Below are 27,970 nucleotides of genomic sequence, written 5' to 3'. Positions count from 1 at the left end.
CTGAGAAGTTCCTTGAGTCAGTAGAAGGCAATCAGAATTATCCATTATTGTTACTGAACTTGGTAGATAAAGCCGATGCCGAACAGTCAATACGTGTCTCTTCAGCTATAACATTCAAAAATTACGTGAAGCGTAATTGGAGAGTGGTTTGTACATTGTTTAACATCCATTAATATCATGGTCATTGAGATTTGAGCACAATTTTATATTTAAATTCAGTTATATGTAAATTTGGCAGTTTAAAGTTTTCTTTATCATTGCCCTTTATTCACAGTTTAAAGTGATCATTTTCTAGACTTGTTTCAAAAACTGGTCGTATCATAGGAACGCCCCTGGTGGGCAGATGGGCAATCTGGGAAATCAGAGAAATGACATGTTTTCAAAACAGGTTGTTCCCCTTAACATAACCTATTCTTGTTTTAATGATTTCATTATGTTTCTTTGATGACAAAAGTGTGTCCTGTCCTACTTGTTTATACAAGTTTGAAGATAAAATACTTCTGAGAAATAACAGGTCTTCAAAACAAGTTGTTTCCACTTATCATAACCTTTTTCTTGTTTTAATAATTTCATTATGTTTATTTGATGACAAAAGTGTGTCCTGTCCTACTTGTTTATACAAGTTTGAAGATAAAATATTTCTGAGAAACAACATATCTTTAAAGCAAGTTGTTTCCACAATTTTTTTTTCATGTTTTAATGTTTCCATTATGTTTCTTTGATGACAAAAGTGTGTCCTGTCCTACTTGTTTATACAAGTTTGAAGATAAAACACTTCTGAGAAATAACATGTCTTCAAAACAAGTTGTTCCCTTAATATAACCTTTTTCTTGTTTTAATGATTTCATTATGTTTCTTTGATGACAAAAGTGTGTCCTGTCCTACTTGTTTATACAAGTTTGAAGATAAAACACTTCTGAGAAATAACATGTCTTCAAAACAAGTTGTTTCCACTTAACATAACCTTTTCTTGTTTTAATGATTTCATTATGTTTCTTTGATGACAAAAGTGTGTCCTGTCCTACTTGTTTATACAAGTTTGAAGATAAAATACTTCTGAGAAATAAATATGTCTTCAAAACAAGTTGTTTCCACTTTGACTTAACATAACCCTTTTCTTGTTTTAATGATTTAATTATGTTTCTTTGATGACAAAAGTGTGTCCTGTCCTACTTGTTTATACAAGTTTGAAGATAAAACACTTCTGAGAAATAAATATGTCTTCAAAACAAGTTGTTTCCACTTTGACTTAACATAACCTTTTCTTGTTTTAATGATTTCATTATGTTTCTTTGATGACAAAAGTGTGTCCTGTCCTACTTGTTTATACAAGTTTGAAGATGAAACACTTCTGAGAAATAACATGTCTTCAAAACAAGTTGTTCCCTTAATATAACCTTTTTCTTGTTTTAATGATTTCATTATGTTTCTTTGATGACAAAAGTGTGTCCTGTCTTACTTGTTTATACAAGTTTGAAGATAAAACACTTCTGAGAAATAACAGGTCTTCAAAACAAGTTGTTCCCCTTAATATAACCTTTTTAGCTCACCTGTCACAAAGTGACAGGGTGAGCTTTTGTGATCACTTTTCGTCCGGCGTCCAACCGTCGTCCGTCTGTCGTCCGTAAACTTTTACTTTAAATGACATCTCCTTATAAACCACAAGGCCAATTTCATCCAAACTTCACAGGAATGTTCCTTTGGTGGTCACCTTTAAAAATTGTTCAAAGAATTTAATTCCATGCAGAACTCTGGTTGCCATGGCAACTGAAAGAAAAAACTTTAAATATCTTCTTTTAAAAAACCCTAAGAGGTAGAGCTTAGATATTTGGCATGAAACATCTTCTAGTGAGTGTCTACCAAGTTTGTTCAAATAAAAGCCCTGGGGTCAAAATTGGCCCCGCCCCAGGGGGTCATTGATTTTCCCTATATGCATATAGTAAACTTAAAAAATCTTCTTTTAAAGAACTCAAAGAGCTAGAGCTAAGATATTTAGCATCAAACATGTTCTAATAGGTGTCTACCAAGTTTGTTCAAATAAAAGCTCTAGGGTCAAAATTGGCCCCGCCCCGGGGGTCATTGATTTTCCTTATATGTGTATAGCAAAAACTTAAAAAATCTTCTTTGAAAAAACCCAAATAGCTAGAGTTTAGATATTAAGCATGAAACATCTTCTAGTGAGTGTCTACAAAGTTTGTTCAAATAAAAGACCTGGGGTCAAAATTGGCCCCGCCCGGGGGGGTCATTGATTTTAACTATATGTGTATAGTAAAAACTTTAAAAAATCTTCTTTTAAAAAGCACAATGAGCTAGAGCTTAGATGTTTAGCATGAAACATCTTCTTATAGGTGTCTACCAAGTTTGTTCAAATAAAAGCCCTGGGGTCAAAATTGGCCCCGCCCCAGGGGGTCATTGATTTTCCCTATATGCATATAGTAAAAACTAAAAAATCTTCTTTTAAAGAACTCAAAGAGCTAGAGCTAAGATATTTTGCATCAAACATGTTCTAAAAGGTGTCTACAAAGTTTGTTCAAATAAAAGCCCTGGGGTCAAAATTGGCCCCGCTCCGGGGGTCATTGATTTTCCTTATATGTGTATAGCAAAAACTTAAAAAATCTTCTGTGAAAAAACGCAAATAGCTAGAGTTTAGATATTAAGCATGAAACATCTTCTAGTGGGTGTCTACAAAGTTTGTTCAAATAAAAGCCCTGGGGTCAAAATTGGCCCCGCCCCGGGGTTATTGATTTTTCTTATATGTGTATAGCAAAAACTTAAAATCTTCTTTGAAAAAAACCCAAATAGCTAGAGTTTAGATATTAAGCATGAAACATCTTCTAGTAAGTGTCTACAAAGTTTGTTCAAATAAAAGCCCTGGGTTCAAAACTGGCCCCGCCCCAGGGGTGTCATTGTTTTTAACTATATGTGTATAGTAAAAACTTTAAAAAATCTTCTTTTAAAAAGCCCAATGAACTAGAGCTTAGATGTTTAGCATGAAACATCTTCTTATGGGTGTGTGTGTGGGGGGGGGGGGTGGCTATATATATCTTCATATCTTCAAAACAAGTTGTTCCCCTTAATATAACCTTATCTTGTTTTAATGATTTCATTATGTTTCTTTGATGACAAAAGTGTGTCCTGTCTTACTTGTTTATACAAGTTTGAAGATAAAACACTTCTGAGAAATAAATATGTCTTCAAAACAATTTGTTCCCCTTAATATAACCTTTTTCTTGTTTTAAAGATTTCATTATGTTTCTTTGATGACAAAAGTGTGTCCTGTCCTACTTGTTTATACAAGTTTGAAGATAAAACACTTCTGAGAAATAACAGGTCTTCAAAACAAGTTGTTCCCCTAAAAATAACCTATTTGTTGTTTTAATGATTTCATTATGTTTCTTTGATGACAAAAGTGTGTCCTGTCTTACTTGTTTATACAAGTTTGAAGATAAAACACTTCTGAGAAATAAATATGTCTTCAAAACAAGTTGTTCCCCTAAAAATAACCTATTTGTTGTTTTAATGATTTCATTATGTTTCTTTGATGACAAAAGTGTGTCCTGTCTTACTTGTTTATACAAGTTTGAAGATAAAACACTTCTGAGAAATAACAGGTCTTCAAAACAAGTTGTTTCCACTTTGACTTAACATAACCTTTTCTTGTTTTAATGATTTCATTATGTTTCTTTGATGACAAAAGTGTGTCCTGTCCTACTTGTTTATACAAGTTTGAAGATGAAACACTTCTGAGAAATAACATGTCTTCAAAACAAGTTGTTCCCTTAATATAACCTTTTTCTTGTTTTAATGATTTCATTATGTTTCTTTGATGACAAAAGTGTGTCCTGTCTTACTTGTTTATACAAGTTTGAAGATAAAATACTTCTGAGAAATAACATGTCTTCAAAACAAGTTGTTCCCCTAATAATAACCTATTTCTTGTTTTAATGATTTCATTATGTTTCTTTGATGACAAAAGTGTGTCCTGTCTTACTTGTTTATACAAGTTTGAAGATAAAACACTTCTGAGAAATAACTGGTCTTCAAAACAAGTTGTTCCCCTAAAAATAACCTATTTGTTGTTTTAATGTTTTCATTATGTTTCTTTGATGACAAAAGTGTGTCCTATCCTACTTGTTTCAGACACTATTGCAGAGTACCCCTATCTTGGACTTCCTCTTTAGGCTTCATATTTAATTGTAGGTATAATATATCATATATATGAACAAATTCTTGAGAATTATAAATAAAAATTAAGATTTTTTCTATGATGATAAAAGTGTGTCCTGTCTGACCTGTATTGCCAGGGTTGATGAAAGCACATTTCTGAGAAACATTGTTTTGTTGTCATGGCAACTATTATATGAAGACTGATTTATATATTGATAACATTTTTATGTATGAAATTATGAATATGAATATTTTAGATTGATGACGTTCCAAATAAAATACATGACCAGGATAGACAAACTGTGAAACAACTTATTGTTGGTCTGATGTTGAAAAGTCCAGAACAAATTCAAAAACAGGTAAAGAATTTAGTTTATAACAGGAAAAGTGAAATATAACAATTCTTAAAGTGACCAGATAAATTGTTTTTGAGATTTCGTAACTAAATACTGTGTAATGTTGAGCAATGAATCAGTAAAATATTAATAGATTTTCAAAATGTCAAAGCATTTATAAACAAGTTTCTTTCTTCACAAATTATCAAGAATATGGTGTTAGTGAAAGACTATCATTGTATCTTCTAATGAAATTGTTTTACTTCATTAAATGGAAAAAAAAACAACAAAAAACTTCTAGTTTGAGTAAATGAAAAGAAAAAGAGAAATATTTCTTACAGTGTATACAATTTTTGTAATGCTGAAGTCGGCGGGCGGGTGGGCATCAACTTTTGGTTTCCGCTCAATAACTTTAGTTTGCTTTGCCCTATTGACACCAAACTTGGTGTATGGATAGCTTATATCTAGAGGCAGCTTGGGATCGCTATCCAGTTGTCTGTGATCAAGGTCACTGTTACTAAAAATAGAAATTCAGTTTCTGCTCAATAACTTGAGTTTGCTTTGGCCTATTGACACCAAACTTGGTGTATAAATAGCTTATATCAAGAAGCAGCTTGGGATTGCTACCCAGATGTCTGTGATCAAAGTCAAGGTCACTGTTACTAAAAATAGAAATTCAGTTTCCGCTCTATAACTTGAGTTTGCTTTGGCCTATTGACACCAAACTTGGTGTATGGATAGCTTATATCAAGAGGAAGCTTGGGATTGCTACCCAGGTGTCTGTGATCAAGGTCAAGGTCACTGTTACTAAAAATAGAAATTCAGTTTCCGCTCAATAACTTGAGTTTGCTTTGCCCTATTGACACCAAACTTGGTGTATGGATAGCTTATATCAAGAGGCAGCTTGGGATCGCTATCCAGTTGTCTGTGATCAAGGTCAAGGTCACTGTTACTAAAAATAGAAATGCAGTTTTTGCTCAATAACTTGAGTTTGCTTTGACCTATTGACACCAAACTTGGTGTATGGATAGCTTATATCAAGAGGCAGCTTTGGATTGCTACCCAGATGTCTGTGATCAAGGTCACGGTCACTGTTACTTAAAATAGAAATTCAGTTTCTGCTCAATAACTTGAGTTTGCTTTGCCCTATTGACACCAAACTTGGTGTATGGATAGCTTATATCTAGAGGCAGCTTGGGATCGCTATCCAGTTGTCTGTAATCAAGGTCACTGTTACTAAAAATAGAAATTCAGTTTCTGCTCAATAACTTGAGTTTGCTTTGGCCTATTGACACCAAACTTGGTGTATAAATAGCTTATATCAAGAAGCAGCTTGGGATTGCTACCCAGATGTCTGTGATCAAAGTCAAGGTCACTGTTACTAAAAATAGAAATTCAGTTTCCGTTCTATAACTTGAGTTTGCTTTGGCCTATTGACACCAAACTTGGTGTATGGATAGCTTATATCAAGAGGTAGCTTGGGATTGCTACCCAGGTGTCTGTGATCAAGGTCAAGGTCACTAAAAAATAGAAATTCAGTATCCGCTTAATAACTTGAGTTTGCTTTGGCCTATTGACGCCTAACTTGGTGTATGGATAGCTTATATCAAGAGGCAGCTTGGGATTGCTACCCAGGTGTCTGTGATCAAGGTCAAGGTCACTGTTACTAAAAATAGAAATTCAGTTTCTGCTCAATAACTTGAGTTTGCTTTGGCCTATTGACACCAAACTTAATGAATGGATAGGTTATATCAAGTGGCAGATTGGGGTTGCTATCCAGGTGTCTGTGATCAAGGTCAAGGTCACTGTAACTAAAAATAGAAATTCAGTTTCTGCTCAATAACTTGAGTTTGTTTAGCCTATTGACACCAAACTTGCTGAGTGGCACCTTTGGATTGCCACTAAGATATCTGGGAGCAAGTTCAAGGTCATTTGCTTACAATAGAATTTTCAGCTTCTTCTCAATAACTTCAGTGCTTTTTGGCCTATTGATTGCTGTCACCTCAAAACTTGGTAGTTGAAAACCTGGTTTTTGTCGCATTGCGGCGCTTCTTGTCTGTTATTGAAACAGCAACACTTAACAAAAATAAATGAAAAAAATCAATTCATACTATGAGAAAATGAAAAAAATGAATAAAAAAATAATGCAATTCAATTAATATTTCGAAAAATAAATAAACACAATTCATATCTCAAAAAATTTGTCTTTTATATAAATTGAAGTGCCTTGTTAACGCGAACTTGGTTTAATTTTAGCTGTCAGATGCTATCAGTATAATAGGTAGAGAAGACTTCCCAGCAAAATGGCCGGACCTGCTGTCAGAGATGGTGTCCAAATTTCAGACAGGAGATTTTCACATCATCAATGGTGTACTCCGTACAGCTCATTCTATATTTAAAAGGTAAAGTTATACAACTTCAGGTCTTACATGGCAATAGAAAAAGTACAGCTGTTAATTAGGCACATTTTGTTTCATCAGAAATCAGCCATTATGTAAATCAAAAAGTATGTAATAACTTGGAATGTTTAAAGAATTTTGTTGAGTGTTTACCCTTTAGGCAGGAGGATATAGATTTGCCTAGTCAGTCTTGTTATGCTATCCAACTTTAGACTGACAAAACAGTGAAATGTGGGGACAATGACAGATTTCTTGTTTAATTTGCTTGTTTCCGTGATGTCATTGTTTTGTAATGAGTATTTTTAGCTCACCTTGCACATACTTTTAAGATCTATTCCTTAAGACGAGCGATAAAGGGCCATCATGGCCCTCTTGTATTAAAATAGAGTTAGAAGTTAACTGCTATCCACCTGTAAAAATCTTGTTTAATTTCAGATTTGAAAACAGTTTGTCATTCTTTTCTTTCAGATACAGACATGAATTTAAGTCACAGGAACTATGGTCAGAAATCAAATTTGTGCTAGAAAACTTTGCAGCTCCATTCACACAACTATTTAATGTAAGTTTTGGCTAAGATTGTAGTGTCAAAACTGTTACATTTGTAAAATACAAGAATTCTTGTTAAGTAAATTACTTGAAATTTGTTAAAAATTAATCTCCGAAACTAAAAAGTTATTATTAACATGCTGATTATTATTGCAGTGAATGACAAAATCCCGTAATTTTGTGTTTAAATTTGTTAAACCAAATATGTTTATACATTACCAGAGTACCATGGAACTTGCAAAGACACATGCCACAGATCCAAATGCCTTAAAAATCATCTTTAGTTCAATAGTTCTAGAGTGTAAAATATTCTACAGCCTTAACTTCCAGGTAAATTAATTTATACTTCTGTATTCACCTATGTTGCCTGTTATTTCTGGTAGCAGTCTATAGTAAGAGTATTTTTCTAATTTTTAAAATGTTTTCCTAAATTCAGCTTCTTTAAGAATACCTGGCTCATTTTGTAATTGTGTATCAGATGTACTTCAATAATTTACTTGATGCCATGAAGAATGGTTCCTTCCAATGTTTTGTTTTCTTATTTGATAATTGACATTACACATACTATATTGTTTTATGTTAGCAAGCCTCGTCTCTTAAATTGTGCCATACCCAATTATGAGGTAGGGATTTTTATGGCTTATTTTATAGCCAGTTTTCGGGCATTTTCCCAATTGAAAAAAGTATATTATTTTCCCAATCCACAGGAAAAAAATCACAATTGAAAGTAGCAAAATAGAAATATTGAATGAAAAATTATAAAATCTTTGAAAATAAAGGCTTCTTCACTGTCATAGTGCTTAAATGTTTGAAGATGCCATCCAAGACAGTGATTGTTTGCATTCATTAAATCATAGCAAAAGTTCATGCAATTTTTCCCAATTTTTAACAAAACATCGCTGAAATTCCCAATTCCATGAGTATGGGTCATTTTCCCAAAATCCTGTAAAAAATATCCTACATAAATTCAAAATTTCAGTCTAAGTTTTACTATAAAACATAAGATATGATAATTTTATGACAGAGCTTTAAGAATGTATAATAAGGCAAACACTTTCGGCAAATGAAACACAAAATTATTATTACACAGCATTTAACATGTATCTACTACTTGTGCTAGTGGTAATTGTGTTTTGATAATGATTATTTACAGGATTTGCCGGAACATTTTGAAGACAACATGCCCATCTGGATGACAAATTTTCTCCAGCTTCTATCTATAGACAATAAACTTCTAAGAACAGATGTAAGTTTGTAAATGTTTAATCTCCCCATTAGAGTGGTACAAAAAGACTTGTATTCTTCATTGTACATTCAATAAGAGAAGTCACAAAATGATTTTAGAAACTCTCATGAGGAAGGTATTCAGGTAGCTTTGGTTTTCTCAAGATATTCTTCTGTTTGTCTTATATAATGTTTGGAACTTCATCTGACAATTACAGCTCATAAGTCACCATCTGACTAACTGAATAAGTAAAGCTGGAAAGTAGCCATATAACCTATACTGCGTTGATGTGACGTAAATAAACACAACAACAAAAAACAGAATGTGTATGTCTAGCATGTGTATGTCTTAAATTTATAAATTACACGCAGAAAAAACAGTAAAAATTTGCTTATAATCAGAAAAATAGGTAAAATTTGGTGAAACACAGAAAAAACAGTTAAAAATGTGTACTAGTTTTCTTATTGCTATTTCTACAGATTGCTTTTTGTGCGTCCATGGCTGAGTGGTTAAGGTCATTGACTTCAAAACACTTGCCCCTCTACACTGTGGATTCGAATCCCGACAGGGACTTTGGATTCTTTCATGCGAGGAAGCTATCCAGCTAGTTTACAGAACGTCAGTGGTTCTACTCAGGTGCCCATTCGTACATGAAATAATGCACAGAAGGGCATGTGAGGTCTTCCTCCACCAGTAAAGCTGGAACGTTGCCATACGACCTTTAATGTGTCGGTGTGATGTAAAACCCAATTAAACAAACAAACAAATTGTTTTTTGTTTTAAGTGAATAACACTGTAGTAGTTATAAAAATTTATATGGGATGTATAATTGTATATTATATTACACAAACATGACAGGATGAAGAAGAGGCAGGATTATTAGAGCAGGTTAAGTCACAGATTTGTGACAATGTGGCCTTATATGCACAGAAATATGATGAGGAATTCTCCCCTCATTTACCAGGCTTTGTTACTGCTATATGGAACTTACTCACCTCAACAGGGCATGAAGTCAAATACGATCTGGTAAATAATACAGTCTTTAGTTGATATATTTGAATATTCTAGAAAACAAATGGTTTAAAGTAAAGTCAGATACTAATGATCCTCCTATAGGCTATGGGTAAGATTATAAATTATCATCTTACAAAAGAATTATGATGAGTTTAAAAGGGTTATTATTGATGTTTTGTTTATTGATATCCTGAAGAATTGATAGATTGAATAATGTCATACATGTATTTACTAAGCTGTTTTCTGGACATATGAGTTAACTGTAATTTCAACTAAAATGACAAGTTGATTCATCAAAATAAGTAGTTTGCTATTTTCAATTAAATTTTGTATCAATAGATAAGTCTTACTATTTGTTCATATACAAACCTTTACTTTTGATCAAAGATATTTCTCAGTTCTGAAATGAATATCATATTTTGCAGCTTGTGAGTAATGCTATACAGTTTCTGGCTTCTGTTGCCGAGCGACCTTCTTACAAGAGCCTGTTTGAAGAGCCAACTATTCTTGCTAGTATATGTGAGAAAGTCATTGTTCCTAACATGCAGTTCAGAAGTAAGTTTCTCTATGTAACTCTTTAAAGTTGGTGCCTCTACCAATCAGAGTCATACCAGACAGTTACAATAGGCTACTTAATGTTCAGCAATTTATTAATGAGATTTACTACAAACAGTTCTCAATCAAAGCAGAGCAAATGCAAAACGTTTATACATCAAATCAATGGTTAATCATTCACTGAAGTAGATACAGCACTAGTAATGGACTTGTTGGTTTTGAATTGATACCATTGGTTCTGCAAATGCTATCTGAGAATAGTAGTTTGAAATCTTTAACATGTAAAAATATAAAAAAATGACAGTTGTTTACAGCATGATGAAAACAAGTGTGTCCTGTCAGAGATCTATTCCGATTCAGTGATGATACATTGTTTACTGATCATATGTTGTTAAATTTTTAAAGTGAATTTATTGAAGGTCTGTAATACAATGAAAGTAATTTGTATCAGACATAACAACAAAACACAAAAGAAATATATTGTCACCTTAGTGCAATAATGTAATAAGTGCTTCTTAATTTAATAGCAGTTAATCAGTTATTGCACTAAAGTGACAATAATGAATATATATGAATGCTGTTGACAAATGTGAGATACGTGATCCAATATTACAATATAATGATATAACAGATAATAAATTGTTCTAGAATAAAGTATTAATCATCATATAAATGTTCAAGCTAAATCACTTAAATCTTATGAACATTATTTATCTAGCAAAATTTTATAAAGAATATACAAATGATACATTATTCTGTTATCAATATTTGAAAAACTGATGGAAAATGTGCCAAATGTAGACCAGGGCCGGCAAAATCAATTGTCTGAGTTGCCCGAGTCGTAAAATTGTAGGTCCGGGCAAGTAAAATTCTGCAGTTTACTTGTCCGTGGACAAGTAAATTTCGGCGGCTAAAAGAGGAATTCTGAAGAAAAAAATCTAGTTCTTTTTATAATAGATCTAAATCAGAAGGAAAATCACACATTTAATACGAAAACTAGTGTGTGAAGTGTGGTGTCATTCATGAGGGCATTCCGTGCATATTAGGGTGTTACTATTTTTAAGTGTTTACATAAATAGCGACCAACCAGGCTTGGGGTTTTCCTTACGTCATGCAGTTACTGCATGCACGCGGCAATTAACTAATTATTGAGGGACATGTTTGTTTTGGTTTATGTCTGCCGACTTAGCCTCTGTAATCAAATATTTTCGGTAGCAACGGGGTTCTGCCATAAAATTGAATTGGAAGCTGTGGTCTTTTCAAGCGTATTTATTGTTTAGATAGCAGACACAGCATCAATCCCGCAACAATTGTCTTTGAAATACCGCTGTGTTGTTTATGAAAATGTAGCTTTTCCAGGTCATTTGGGAATATTTACGCTCATATCGGCAATTTGACTGCTTGAATTTATGTGGACAAAGTCATTTTATAATTTATTTTATGTAAAGATTTCTTGTGAAAATGCCTTTGTTTTTGAATGTCTAATACTGGTGTTAATGTATACATGTCAGTTTCATCGTCGCCGATGGTAATGATGTCAAAATTTTCACAATTCATCTGCTGCAACCAAGCGTATATACGTATATGATATTACATTCTGTGGCAATCATAATTTTATCGTTAAAAAAAGCCAGATGTCATCAATTTGAACAAATCTAACTCAAGAGTACATATGATTTTTTAACAGGATTCAAATGAATATTATATAGATGAATAGAATAAGGAGTGAATAAATAAGAAATGGTACCAGAGTGCAAAAAAAAATGAAGACAATATTTTAAAGCAATTTGGGTGCAAGGAAAACTGAAAAAGTGCTGGCAAAAGACCAATGCTCCTTCCAGTAAAATATACACAATTTGTCCATCACTGTCGTCCTACTTTAATCTACTGCCCGTTAACATTTTATAAAATATATTATATTATAATCATAATATATTATATTATTAAACATATGGGCATAGAATGTTTAATAAAATTGAAAGAAAGTTCATAATCATATTGCTCTTCTTTATTGACATTTGCAGTAAATATTAAATATAAATACGGACAAGTGAACATTGAGTACAGACAAGTAAATTTCTTAGGTTACTTGTCCGTGGACAAGTACAATTTTCTACGATTTTGCCGGCCCTGTAGACCAATCCACTTTAAATAAATCTCATAATATTTGTTTACAGGTATGGTATGTTTGTAGATATTTTGATAATGACCATGTTTATTTCAGCCTCGGATGAGGAATTATTTGAGGACAATCCAGAAGAGTATATTAGACGTGACATCGAGGGCTCAGGTTAGTAACTAGTCCTATTTTAATCTCAATCATTCCCCACGGTTTTACAACACATGAGATAAAATTTTCTTTATATTCCTTCAGTTTTGTTTAAATTGAATTAGTTTTCAAAAATTTTAACTATTTCAGCTGATAACCTTTCAATTTATATTTTTCTTAAAATTTAGAAAATTTATATTTTTTTTACAATGTAGAAGTTAAAACAGAAAAGTTTATACATTTAAGATAGTTACATTTCTTATATAATTAATTATTTGCTGGGTGATAAAGCTACTTATATTCACATCAAACTGTGGTGTTTCTAACAAAATACATCTCATTTAGTACGGAATAGTTCTGAATTATATCACTGCTGTATTAGAGACAGTTGTACTGTAAAGAAATCAAGGTTTACATGTTGACTTTCTGCCTTGTAGATGTAGACACACGGAGACGTGCAGCCTGTGATCTTGTGCAAGCTTTATGTAAATCATTTGAAGGTCCTGTTATACAGAACTTCTCACAATATGTACAAGGACTTCTTACAGTATGTTGACTTTATTTTCCTGTCGTATGTCACACCAACACTTTAAAGCCCATATGGCAACTATCGAGCTTTACTGGGGGAGTAAGATCTCAAGTGCCTTTCTTTGCATTATTTCAGACATGAAGTGGCACCTGAGTAGAACCGCCAATGTTCTATAAGCTAGTTAGATAGTGTTCTTACATGAAAGAGTCCAAAGTCCCTGACGAGATTCATATTCACAGTGACTAGTGGCTTGTGGTTTGATATCAACATCCTTAACCACTCGGCCAGGGATGCCTCCAAGTCATTAACATAGTTGCCCTCTTAATTGGTAGAGATTATAATTACAATATTGATGTGAAAAAGTTTGACTATTTCAAGTGTCAAATGATACTTTCTATTGTTTTGCTAATGTTGGTCTTTTGTTTGGTAGATAGTTTTTCAATGTTTGTTGCCAATGTTTTATGTTAACTTGCTAATGTTTGAAGGAAATACACATATCAACTCGGATTAGTAAAATGTGAGTGCATCATTAGGGTGTTTTAAATTAAGTTAGCTTAATTTGATAAAAGAAGCCTTCTTAAAGTTCTTCTCCATTAAATTGATTTTTGATCATAATAGAAAGTATTTGTGTAATATATGTTAATTGCTTTACTATCATTCAGTGTTAATGTTTTACAGGAGTATGCATCCAGCCCTACAGAGAAATGGAAGAGTAAAGATGCAGCAATATACCTGGTCACATCTCTAGCAGCCAAAGCTCAAACACAAAAAGTAAGATTAACATGTAATGGTGTTATATGGGAAAATAATAAATGTTGTGTTGCTATTATTGCACATTCAAAAGTAATTATGATTAGGAGCTTGTCTATCTGTTAGCAAAATCAGCATCCACTTAATAATTTAACTTTTCAATATGCTGTCTTCATTCTTAGCTTGTAGGATGGTCATGGCCAGTAGATGACCAGTAGTACTTTTGATTTGAATTGGATCAAAGGTCAAAATCTCAGTGACACTTACTGTAAAATCCTTGTCCAATCAATAGCTAGATGAAGAATAAGCTTAGGTGTGTGAAACTTGCTAGGGACATTGCCTATGGCCAGGAAATGACTCTTATCTATTATATTATGTCAAAAGTCAAGGTCCAATAACACTGGATATAATCCTAAGCAAAGGTATTGTATTGGCATTGCACATTTCCAGCTGAATGAGCCCATGTTTATTTTGAGGTCACTGAGGTTGTTTTCCTTTCTTTTTCAATCAAGTCCTATCACATTTTAACATTGTATGTCTTTTACAACAGTATGTACTCCAGACATATAATGTTCTAACATGCCATGCTCTTGTTTATGATTGATTAAACTTTACTGTTAAGATGGCAGAAAGTTACAAAAATATTATATTTTATTTGCAGCATGGTATTACTCAGACAAGTGAACTAGTAAATATTACCGACTTTTATAACACCCATATAGCTCCTGATATACAAGACCAAGATAGTAAGTTATTCTATTTATAGGCATTTTAAAACATAGTCTAGACAAGTTTACAAAATTAAAATTGTTATGCTAGAAATCTTATATATCTTCCTTTGACAATGTATATAGTGAAGAAACTGGAAAATAAGAAATATGTAGTTTGCATGTAAATTACAAGAATTGATTAAGAATGAAAAGAAAATTCTATATTGTAAACAGGGAGTTAGTTTTAAACACCAGATTGTAGGATTGATTTTACAATAAGATGTGAATCACATCATGATTTATATATATAGAGAGGAAACTTTGAAATCAATGAAAATCCACGAAGAAGAGAGAACCTATCTTTAATGATCAATTTGATAATTTACTTGTCCAAAATACGCAGCTGATTTAAAAAAAAAGAAAAGAAAAAAAAAAAAGATTTATTCACTTGTCTTGTGTGTTTCTCTTGTAGTTAATTCAAAGCCGGTTATAAAAGCTGATTGCATAAAGTATTTAATGGTGTTTAGAAATCAGGTAAGATTTTTTAAGTTGCATTTAATTGTTAATAATTATGTATAAACCCCATGAAAAAAGAAACAAATTAAAGAAAAGAAACAACAGAATTTGCCAAGCAGGGTTTTTAAAATACAATGTTATGTAAATGTACTTTCTTCAAAATTAAAACTAGATACATTAATCTTTGTAGGGGGCGTCCGTGGCCGAGTGGTTAAGGTCGTTGACTTCAAACCACTTGTCCCTCACCGCTGTGGGTTCGAATCCCGACAGGGACTTTGGATTCTTTTATGTGAGGAAGCTATCCAGCTTCCTTAAGGAACGTCGGTGGTTCTACTCAGGTGCCCGTTCGTGAATGAAATAATGCACGGAGGGGCACCTTAGGTCTTCCACCACCAGTAAAGCTGGAACGTCGCGATATGACCTATACTGTGTCGATGTGACGTAAAACCCAAAAACAAACAAAAAAACAAACAAAATTAATCTTTGCTGTATTGAAGCTTTTGTCAATACATTTCAAAGTTCCAAGTTTTTGTCAGGTCTATTTGTATGTCTTCAAGCACACAACTTCCTCACTTATTTACAGATATATTGCAGGACATAGGTGCTAAATGAACCAATCTTGTTAAAATATCACATTGTTACATAACACAGAGTAATGAGAATTTTTTGTTATTATATCTCTTCCTTTTAGTTACCTAGAGAGGCATTACTTGGTAGTTTTCCACATCTAGTGCGTCATCTGTTGGCACAGAGCCATGTAGTTCATACATACTCGGCACATTGTATAGAAAGATTATTAATGGTTAAAACACCACAAGGTGCTGCGGCGTAAGTTCATAAATCCTTTCTATCTACCACTATGTTGTTCTTTGTTGAACAAATTCTTAGCATACTGTTTTATTCAGAGATAAAAACAATTAACATCAACTGAAATTAATGAGTTGTATAATATGATGGTGATACTAAATTAGAACTTTAATACACCATAAAGAAAAATTTGCAATTTAAGTTTATCGTTGTCAGACATCCCTTATATAAGTGGGAAATTTAGAATGCCAACATAAAATATCATCAATATATTTCTAAAATAATTGAAATTACTTTTACCTTCAGATAGATATTTACTAAATTGATTACATAATTAGATCAGGTCTAATTTGGATGCTTTATAGTTTTGTGTGTTATTAGTGTATATTTTTATACAGGATAACGTATGCAGATGTACAAGGTTGTGCCACTCAGCTCATTGAGAATCTGTTTGGTGCCATGCAACTTCCAGGATCAACTGAAAATGAATATCTTATGAAAGGTAACTAACTAATCATGACTTTGGCATAAAAGATATTACTTAAAATACAACTTACATATTTATATCATTTAAGCTCATAATCTGCTGTATTTTTTAAAAAATGACTTTTTCAGCTTCCATTCTTGGAACTGTCTATTATCACTTTTAAGGGATATGAACTTGAAAATTTAAAGTTAATCAACAACAAAGAGCCTGGTCAGACTGCATGGATATACTAGCTGGCCTGGCTCAATACTGGTGTCACGGCTAATCACTGCAGTTCTAGGAGGTTAAGGTTAAAAGTTGAAAGTTATCCTTAACGGTATTAGCAACATTATTAACTGCTTAGGCTCTTCACTTTGATACAAAAGCCTATACATCAGGATAGTAGGAGAAAGCCATTACACAAAGTTAGTGTAGTTCAATTTAATTGATCTTAAACGAGGTATTTAAAACAAGACAGTATTCAATATAAGTGTCAGTGACTGAGTTAACTTTTAGCTTGACTGTTAAAAAAAGAGTCAGAACTATAGTACTTTCCCAGTGTCAGCATCATACTTAAAGTTGGTATCTATAAAATTACTGGAGAGAATGGGTTTAAACTTCACATGCTTATTTGATAGCATAATTTGAGCTCTTTGTCCACATAACTCCGACATGGATTTTGACAGAAGTATGGTCCTTTTTGAATTTTACATTATCCAGACATGGAGAATAGTCAACCTCAACATCAGACATATATAATACTTCTCATGTTATATAACTACTCACCTGGTTTGAGGAGGGTTAATGCATGACTCGGGTAATTTAAAAAAAAATATGTCAAGATCACAGATGATAATGAAAGATTTAATTTCTGATTTTATGGTGTTGTTATATCATTGCTCTTATATATATTTTTGTTAGAAAAATACTTTTTATAAACATAAATCTTTTCAGAAATTTATTACTTATATTTTGTTAATTAACATTTAGATTGATATTAGAGAACAAAAAAACAAGACATTTTCATGTAAAAAAAATGTATTTATTTACAGCTATCATGCGTAGTACGTCTATGATGCATGAGAATCTTATACCACTTGTATCTGTTATACTGAAAAGTCTGACAGAAAAACTGCTGTTGGTTGCCAAGGTAAGTTGTTCTTTTATATATAAATGACATATTTTTGTCAGTTTTAACACTCACTTTGTTGTTGAAAGCAAAGATTTTTGTTTATGCTGACTCAAAAATAACTATGTTTTATATAACTACATCAATAGAGGATCAATGAAGAATGCTAGCTGACTTATTTGCCCCTTATTGCTGTATTTATATCCTAATTAGGCCTGTGGGACAAAGTGGTTTCATAATAGTCCACAGTTCTTTAATGCTAGAAAGCTATGTAATTATGATATTCAGTGTCGGGGTAAAGGTTTGAAGTTGATAGGAATATTGCTGGATAGAAGTCTTGTAGGTACCAATGTGAATCCTTAACAAATATGGACTGATGTTTACATTTGCCATGATCTCAGCTCAGCAATGTTAAGCTGTACTGACTTCTCCTATACCAACCAACATGGTAGTTACTACAGTTACCAGCATAAAGTAAGGTCTTAAGAACGTTTTTAGTTTTTCACAGAAAGACACAAATACATCTGAATGTTCAACATACAAGCATCTTTTTCATCTGTAGATAATGAATCACCATTAAATAGAAAATGTTTTGTTTCATAGAATCCAAGCAAGCCACATTTCAACCATTATTTGTTTGAGACGATGTGTGTAACAGTGAGAACAACATGTAAAGTAAATCCTGCAGCTGTTACAGAGTTTGAGCAAGCTTTATTCCCGCCATTTACTGAGATATTACAGCAAGATGTACAAGGTCAGTTACAGTGATGATCCATCGAAATTAATATATCTATTATACAAAATTGATAATTCTTGGTTTCTTGAAGCATTTAAACAAAATGATAATTCTTGGTTTCTTGAAGCATTTAAACAAAAAATCTATGTTAAAAAACCCTGAACTATTTACTTAACATTATCATAAACTATTCAATTTGATTTTAAAGTAAAAATTAAACATCTAATGTGTGATTGTTTTGTAAAATTAATGTAAAAGTAAACATTTGGTTGTTTTGAATGATATTTGCAAAATATTTTGTAAATCAGCTGTTTAGTCTAATTAGATATAAAGAATACCCTGCTTTAAAAATATTTTAACATTAATATCAGTTTAATTTAAAATCACTTTGTCTTTAAAAGTAGATGTTTATATTTTGCAGAGTTTATACCGTATGTATTCCAAATCCTGTCGTTACTCATCGAGCTTCATTCAGACTCAATTCCTGAGACATACTTACAGTTATTCCCACATTTGTTGACACCGTTACTGTGGGAACGGCCAGGAAATATTCCTCCATTAGTGAGACTGTTACAGGCATACATAACTAAAGGAGCAAAACAGATTGAGCCTGAAAGATTGGTATGTTACAGCTTTAAATAACTTTTCATGAGTAAATTTTTACCACAGACCCTGCTGTAAGTTTAAGATTCTTATTAACTATTTTATTTGTGATATTTCTGTGAATTTTTTACCTGTTTGCTAAATAATAAAGATGTTTAGATATGACATATATGCTTGTGGTCTTTCCATATAATGTTTTATAATGCTTTTACACAGATAACCATATACATGTTTTATGTAGTTATGCTGACCAAAGTTTGAATCTCTTTGATATCAAATGTTGAACAGTTTAGCTAATTATTGTAAATCATATGATAGAGAAAAAGTATTATTTTGTCATATACATTTATAATATAATAAGTAATAAGATGTTACACAGTTGTATATTTATGTGAATTCTGCCAGTGACTAAGATTCTTTTATGTGGAGAAAGCTATCCAGTTAGCCTATGGATCATTGGTAGTTTTATTAAGGTGCTAGCTTATAAATAAGTGTTAAATATAAGAAACCTGTCAAAGTGAGACAAAAAAATATAAGTCTATGTATCCAAAAATTGATGTTCATTTTAATTTTACAGTCAGGTTTACTTGGAATATTCCAAAAGTTGATAGCATCAAAACAGAATGACCATGAAGGTTTCTACTTGTTGAACTCTATGGTTGAGAAAATGCCTTCGTAAGTTGCTATCTTATATGTGTTTAAGTGTTCTACTTAAAATTTGCTACCTGTGAAAAGTTCCATATAGAAAATATACTTGCAATTATTAATTTGTAAATGTAAAGCAATACTGTTGTATTTTGTTTTTTGTGTCCCCACTTTAGTGGCGGGCATTTAGATTTACCCTTGTCCGTCCGTTCTCTTTTGTGTCGCACGTAACTCAAAAAGTATTTGACCTAGAGTCATGAAACTTTACAGGAATGTTGATCAGCATGTGTATTTGTGCACCTGGGTATTTTCGTCTGGATTTATTAAGTATTTTTAGAGTTATTGCCCTTGACTTATAAAATTTTTGCAATTTTCAACTTGTGTCACATGTACAGTACTGAACACGCGAAACCCGCACAATTCGCGTATTCGCGGCGAACTCTCATGCTTTATAATGCGAGCGAATTCGCGGGAACTTGAGACAATTGCCGCGAATTCAACTCGCGGCGATTTTGCCGTGATTCGAGGGGTATAATACATGTTCATTTGTATAATAAATGTAGATCTATTTATAATTGTACTCTGTGAACTTGAAACCAGATATACATGTACAAGTACGAAAATTAATTAGTAGATCTACATGAAGTTGTATCAAGAAAATCTTGTAATTTTGCTAAAATGCCTTTTCTCTATTTTATCTTTGATGCCAACAGCAAATATAAATAACCACGGCGAAATCAAATAACACCGTTAAAAACTTTCCGTGAATGGCGGAATCATGACCTCAATGTATAAATGCGACGCAGTACAAGTATGCGGCTCCATCGGCAGGTAAATAGTGTACATGTACACGTGTAAAAATATTTTTTAGGGGGGGATACATATTGAGTTTAAGTAGAGATATAAATATAATATATGTGTAAAAAGATATTTAGTTACATAAAAAGATACATATTTGATACGACATTAACTTGTTCATTTCTAAATGTATCCCCATATTGAAAACGTTAGTACATAAGACATAAATTCAAGCATGGTCAAATTACCGATGTGATAAACTAATCCTGCGTAAATATTCCCGTACGACCTGGAAGAGTTATAGTGGATCACCGGGACATTTCGTCTCTCGGTGATCATTACTCAATTCATTACACGTCTGTAAAAAAATAACACACGCAAGATTTGTCTCCTATAATGGCGGATATTTGCACCCCTGTTTTAAAAATGTTTAAAATATTTAATTGTTAGTTACCCAAAATTATCGCCGATTGTTGAAATTCCATAGCGCTAAAAGACACAAAAACACTCGCGCAAAAAGAAGCATCCATAAATAAAAAGGAATATAATGTTTCCATTGTTAAATAATAAATACAAAAATTTACACACGAAATGACCTCTGACAAATGACTGGTCGGCTCTTCTGAAGAATCTGTGAATCTTTGATGTTTACACACCTGTAGTTGTTGCCGAATCATCAAAGAAATGCCGACACTCGATTGACTTCCACCTCATTTTTATATATCAGAAAAAAAAACTGTCATTTCTTTTTGTCAAGGAATGATTACACATGTTTAATTATTGCTCAAGTAAAAAGAAATGTTGGATATTGATTGTGGTCAATTATTGACATATTATTAATCGTAAGTGCATTTTGATTGTGATATTTTATTTACATTTTTTATGATCTTGAAAGATATTGTGCAATACTTGTGTCTGCTATTTCAAAACAATAATGCATATGAAAGGACCACAGCTTCCAAAAATTTATTTTTTCAGTCAATTTTATGACAGAATCCCCGCTGCTTACCAGAAATGTTTTATTGCATGTTTTACAATTTTCAACAAATCATAATTAGCGTATTAGACGTAATAATTAGTTACACCTGTGAATCGGTGCTAAATGTCGCTTTGCATTGTTCTAAAAAATAGAATATGTGCGAAAGTAAACAATGGATTTTTAATTACATTTGGTATTATTATCAAAATAACAATTGACAATTTGTTATCGTGCGTTCTTTTGATGTACATGTAGTACCAAATTATCTTTTGTAATTTCAATCTCGTTTTTACTGTTAACGAATTTTCACCAGCACCTGATTGCTTTTGTTTTAGTATACAAAATGTATACGCTGTACATGTTCAAATGCTAAATATTTATAAAATATACATGACATTTACAAGATTTTTTTAAAGTTTTCAAAATTAAAGACCACGGGAATGACCAAGTAGTACTTTCTAATACAATTATTGTTGAAGATTCGCCGTAAATTACGGCGATACATCGCGGCGATTTTTCGTGAACCGCCATGAAATTCGGCGAACTTGCATTCGGCGATGTTTTACCGCGTAGTGTCCCATCGCGGCATAGACTACACTCGCGGCATAACGCGACTTTTGCGGGTTTCGCGTGTCCAGTACTGTAATTCAAAAAGGATTTGACCTAGAGTCATTAAACCTTACAGGAAGTGGATTTATCCAGTATTTGTAGAGTTATTTCCCTTGACTTACAGTAGTATAAATTTGCAATTTTCAACTTGTTCATGCATAGCTCAAAAAGTATTTCACTTGTAGGCCTGAAAGTTTACAAGAATGTTGGTCATGTTGGTCAGCATGTGTACTTATGCAGCTTGGGGGTTTTGCTGTGGGATTTTTTCGATTTTGTAAAAATTCTTTTCCTTTATTAGTAAAAATTTTTTTTGTTTTTAAAAAAAATTTTACCTAGGTCATAGTTGAAGAACGTGGGGCCGTTGGGGGGGATCGTGTCCCATGGCACATCCTAGTTTTTTTGTAAAAAAGTGAATCATATAAAACAGGGATTTAGTGTTCAAAAAAGTTTTTAAAAAAGTTAATAAGAATCTGGGACTTTTGATATTTTTTGTTACAGGAAGTATTAAGCCTATTTAAAAAGGTTTTATACATTTTTTCCAGGAGGCGAGCTCCAAAAAACAAAAATATCAAAAAATAAAGGGTCATTTGTGATTATCAAACATAGATTAAATAGTACATCAGTTTAACTTCATTTGAGTAATTATTTATTGAAATGTTTTTGAACATCATATCATGCTAATTGTAAAAGGTGTTATGTTCTTCGAACAATATGAATAGGTCTTGTTCAACATTGCAGAATGTCAAAGGTAGTTCATCTACCAGTAGCTTATATTAATGTTTACTTATTTTTCTTGGTTAAAAGTTGTGAATTGTAATTTTTATTGCTCCAGGTAAAAGATGCTATCATCTATGCCCATTTAATCTTATTATCATTCAGAAAGGGGCAGATAACTGGACTGTATTTACAGTTAATAATCATACAGAATTATCTTTTAACAATATGATATTATTAAAATGACTGCACTGTTTTCAGGTTTATTGGTGTTTTTCTGTGTGTATGCGATCAAATTCGGAGGAGATTCCTTGATACAAATGGTAGATGGGATACAGGCAAAGTATGAAAATAATAAATATTCTTGATTTGATATCAAACATGAGAGTATAAAAAATGTTATTTTTACTTTTGTGCAATAAATGAGATGTGAAAAAACAACTCCTGGTAAAAAGTCATTGTGTTAGCCTATCAGTTTTGTAAGCTATAATATATTAAATTTTGTAAGTTTAAGAAAGTGTTTAAGGTGAATGACGGTTTTTCACTTCAAGAAAAGAACAATATTTTCTCTCCTGTTCAGTAATCTGTTAGCAAGATACAGATCTTGTTATTATTGAAGAGACAGTTGCCTTATATAACCATATAGTTGTGTTTTGATTTATTGTCGTATTAACTTTCAGAATGTTTGGTATGGTAATAGAAAAGTTATTTATTCAAGACCTTCAGAAGGTTTCCGGCACTTCTGAAAAGAAAATTTGTGCTGCAGGAGTAACAAAACTTCTGACAGAGGCCCCTAGTATGATCTCAGAATATGGACAATTATGGTGAGCTTTTCTTTAAAAATATTTTATATAGTTGGTAAAATATTTACCATCATAAACTGATTACAGCTGCAATGATATGTTCCGATCATTAAAAAATTTTCCTCAAAAAATATTCGCGCAATTATTTCCGATATTAAAAACCCTTTCTTTCCCCAATTTACCCCATAAAAAATATTCCCCAAAAAAAACACTAAAAAAATGATTTTAAATCCTCCTCTGTAACCATTTTTTATTAAAAAAGAAATACTATGGGTTAATTTAACTTAGTCATCCAATCAGTGAGCGCGTAATGTTGTATTTTCTCAAAGCAAATCATAATGGATTCAAACGTCAATGTAAAAAATATCAATCTATAAATCTTCCAACAAAACTTAAATAAAAGGTGTGGGAACAATTCGGGTTTGGCGAGGGTAAAGAATTAAACAAAGCAACATGTAAGATATGCTTTGCCGGCATGTTATGTCCAAAGTTTGTAAATACAACTAACTTCATGTAACCATGGCTTCAGTTACCAGCCGGGGTGCAACACACAAAAGGAAAGAAGTATACTTGATGTTGATGTGTTAAAAAGCCCAGTTTTAAGTTTGAGAAAAAGTCAGATTAATAAGATTACTAGTCACATTGTAATTGTTTGATTAGAATTGTTTTCTAAATAATCTGAAATAAACCACTTTAGTTTCATGAACACCTCTACTAATAGATAAGTTAGGGATAAAGTAAGTTGAGACAACTAAAAAATAAAAATAATAAATAAAATTGTCAAGGGCCACTGACTTTTACAGCAAATAAGCAGAATTGTCAACTAAAGACGAAATAGTAATCACATAGAATCGAATCGAAAAAAAATCTAATCGGGGTGTCTGAAATCAAATTGAATTGAACTTTTGGTGTATCGATGCAGCCCTACTTTGTATAAACTCCATTGAGCAAAACGGGGCAATAAGAGCCCTCTTATAAGGTAAGCAATTCAAGGGCATCATTGCCCCTTTTTCTGGAATCTATACAAATAAAGGGCAACAATTAATTTACCGAATTTCAGGCCGAGACTTCTACAGGCATTGATTGGATTGTTTGAACTACCAGAGGATGAAAGTGTTCCACCGGATGAACATTTTATAGAAATTGATGATACACCAGGTATTTCACAAACAGGATATACTTTAAATAGGAAATATACCTCATTTAGTTTTCTTTAGTCTTTTGATTGTAATAGTATCATAAAAAAAAGAGCCAAAGTGACACAGATTATAAACTATGTCTGATCATCTGGTCTCAATTTTTGGGTGTTCCTGATGCTAGAAAAGCACAATATGACTCAGAGCTGTCATAGAAACAATATTTATGTATTGTTGTTATTCTTTTGTCAGTTATCAATACATATTTTGAAAAAAAAAAACAACAAAAAACAATTATTTTTACTAATTTATAAAATATCTTGAAATGATGAAAATCCACCCAAAACACATAAACAAAGGCATGTCTTATTTATTTTGTTTATATACATATTTCATAGCTAACAGTGATGACTAGAGATGGTCAGAAAAAGAAATGCAGAGTGCATTTATAAATATTAGGCACTCTAATCTAATGCATAGAACATGTATTTTACAGAAATCATGGAAACACTTCTATAAATGAAATGTAGGGTAAAACAATACACAATCTCTTGATACATGGTTGGTACGCTTCAGAATCAGTGACAGCTCTAAATATGATCTTATTGATGTTATAAGTTGAGGTCCAGTCAATAAGGTCTCTAAACATATATTAAATTGCTTTCTTGAAGGTTATCAGACAGCTTATTCCCAGCTTGCCTTTGCCGGGAAGAAGGAACAGGACATGTTATCTGAATCAGTACCACAGTTAAAGATGTCTCTAGCTAAGAACCTGGAGAAACTGGGTGCTGCTAATCCAGGAAAGGTCAGTCAATATAGACTTTCTAATGAAATATTTTATATGTTTGGATCATATTTTTTCCAAGTCATTGCCAAAGAAATACAAAGATTAAACTTTTTTCATTTACATTTGCACATATAAATGAACAACATGATGTTTAGGTGCCCTCAGAGATTTAATATATTTGGTGAGCATATATTTGCTGCCTTGTCCGTCCGTCCGCTATTCTTTTCCAGGACATAACTTTGAAACAACAAAAGGTATCAACATGGAACTTTGAAGGTAGATAGATCTCATTGAGTAGAAGTGCAGTGCAAAAGAACTATAACTTTGCCTTGCTTAATTTTGGAGTTATTGCCCTTTGTTCATTTTTACACTTTGAACTTTTGTCTGTGACATAACTCGGACACTACAAGAGGTATACTTTCCTGTGTCCAAAACCTATTTTGGGAGCATCACCCGGTTCAACGGGTTCTTGTTTGATAACAATTTAGGAAAAGAATTTTAACTGTTAAAGATTTTAAAATTAATTTATTGCTTAAGTTACTAAAGATTGTTGCGCATTATTGTTTTCAGTTGATGCCATTGATAAGTTCCGGTTTACAGTCCGAGGCCCAGACATTTCTACAACAATACTTGTCTACAGCTGGCGTCACCCTTACATAATGACAGGAATCTCAACATTACCTCTATACGGAACAGTGCTGAATGATTTCCTCTACATATATTAGTTTACAATCCGAGATTTCTTGCTACATATTTAAGTTACTCTTAAAGATTAAACAATGAGAGATGACTTACTGTTACAAAATAATATAATTTCTTGTGACATACAATAAAAAATGATTTCCTGTTACATGTATTAAAATCCGAGATTTAATGTGTACAGGTATCTTTATGAGGGTTATCAGGCTTTCAGTGCTTTTGTACTCTTTGGCATTATAATATCATTTAAAGTTTCATGACTGTTTATTTCATATATGTTTATGATACGGAATGTTAGAACAGGGGTCTCTTGGAAACTTATGAAATCTGTGTAAATAGCCTTTTCATATTGTTGCACATTGGCTTTGTAAGCAAATTATTAGAAAAAAATAAATCTATCACATTGATTTATAATGTTCTATCACATTGATTTATAAAACTGAGATATCACATTGATTTATAAAATTAATCTATCACATTGATTTATAAAATTAATCTATCACATTGATTTATAATGTTCTATCACATTGATTTATAAAACTGACTTATCACATTGATTATGACATTGATCTATCACATTAATCTATCACATTGATTTATACAATTGTATATTGTTAGAAAGGTTATTAAGAATTTTGAAGGTCTTTATTAAAAATGGCTGGCCAGTTTACAAAAATAGTTCAGGAAGATCTTTGACAGACACATAAAATACGTTTGTATCAGAGTTACTTCACATAATTTTGCCTCAAAAACCAGATTTATTTTAATATTACATGATATAATAGACTTGCCATCAACTATAGTTTTTTTAAAAGTTACACTGTCTTTGTTTTTGAATGTGTTAGAAAGGGAAACAGCATTACATAGCCAAGATATTAATTGTTGTCATTTAATCTAAAATTAAAAACAAATGTGTATTCTAGAAGTATATTCTGTTGTCCTATAAGTCTGTCATTATTACCTATGTTGGTACTTCATAACATTTTTGTTTGAAGTAGAAAAAGAAATGCTGTTTGCTTTTGCTTGTTCATCGAAAATGTTGTGTTGGTGTCGTGTTAAAAATAGCTCAATAAATGGTGATGAAAAAAACTTTGTAAAATTATGAGGAAACATTTACATGATACAAAAGTTAGAATGCTGTACAAAACTTGAATGTTCAAATTGTATAATGCATGCATACATATAGTTCTGATAAATATTGGTAATGTTAAACACTTGATTGTATGGTGAAACAACTAATATATACACGGATATTGTTGAAGGAAAATCTTTATGTTATAAAGTTCTTACATATTGTATAAAATGCTATGAAAAAATAAATATATAAATGATATAATCATTTAATGTAGAAGTGTGCTGTTCTAGTAATTTCCTTAAAGAACAAACTTTATGCTAAAAAGTGCTAGTAGAATGTTTTGAGTTTATTAATAAGAATATTATCATTTATACTACAAGTGTTGATGTAAAAAAACGTAGAAAATCAGTTTTGCATAGTAATAGTACTGACTTATTCTATCAAAAATATTGAAGAAATGCAGCTTTGTAATTTCCATGTGAAGTTGTTGAATAAAACGTTACATTGTATGAAGATTGTTCTCACTTTCTTATTTATATCACCTGATATACTGGTATATATAATATATAGTACATTAATGACAGGAAGTAAAAACCTTAGCCAGAATAAAAACAAGGCGAGTGGGAGTTTTAGTTTTATTGCTCCATGTAGTATTAAGTATTGATGGTGTAAAACTAAATTATTTCATGGGAAGGTATGTATATTACTTGTTTGGTTCTGTTCTCACAAAATGGTGATGTTAGTGTAAAATTCAATGACCGAGAGTGTACAAAGTTTTGTAAAATACAAAATCCTCCAATAGTAAGGCATCTGTAAACTCTGGAATCCAGAGAATTACTTAATATATGATTTTAGTGTTTTGTTGCTTTTAATTTCTGTAAATATGTAGGACTTGTAAGAATAACACAATGTGTAAAAAATAATCAAAAAAGAATTGAACGGTTCCGTTCCACTAGCAATTAAAGTTGA

The 27,970-nt window shown here is 32.0% G+C and overlaps 1 protein-coding gene across 1 annotated transcript; it reads left to right on the top strand.

The window, feature by feature from the left end:
- On the top strand, positions 1 to 27,510 carry LOC132737721 (exportin-2-like; the record flags this gene model as incomplete). Its single annotated transcript, XM_060725054.1, is given in 25 exon segments — positions 1 to 146; positions 4,425 to 4,526; positions 6,759 to 6,904; positions 7,370 to 7,460; positions 7,670 to 7,777; positions 8,601 to 8,693; positions 9,531 to 9,698; positions 10,112 to 10,241; positions 12,466 to 12,531; positions 12,948 to 13,057; positions 13,718 to 13,810; positions 14,451 to 14,535; positions 14,972 to 15,033; positions 15,707 to 15,843; positions 16,221 to 16,324; positions 17,341 to 17,438; positions 18,021 to 18,171; positions 18,575 to 18,774; positions 19,334 to 19,460; positions 22,310 to 22,369; positions 22,763 to 22,844; positions 23,182 to 23,325; positions 24,365 to 24,462; positions 25,112 to 25,245; positions 25,798 to 27,510. Coding segments are annotated over 25 exon segments (2,825 nt in total), but the record flags the coding sequence as incomplete, so codon positions are not given.
- Between the last annotated feature and the right edge of the window lie 460 nt (positions 27,511 to 27,970).

The sequence above is a fragment of the Ruditapes philippinarum genome, unplaced genomic scaffold, assembly GCF_026571515.1.
Source record: "Ruditapes philippinarum isolate M1 unplaced genomic scaffold, ASM2657151v2 ctg2555_1_1_1_1, whole genome shotgun sequence".
NCBI lineage: Eukaryota > Metazoa > Mollusca > Bivalvia > Venerida > Veneridae > Ruditapes > Ruditapes philippinarum.
Note: the sequence above shows the minus strand (reverse complement) of the source record. Positions and strands in the feature narration are given on the sequence as shown.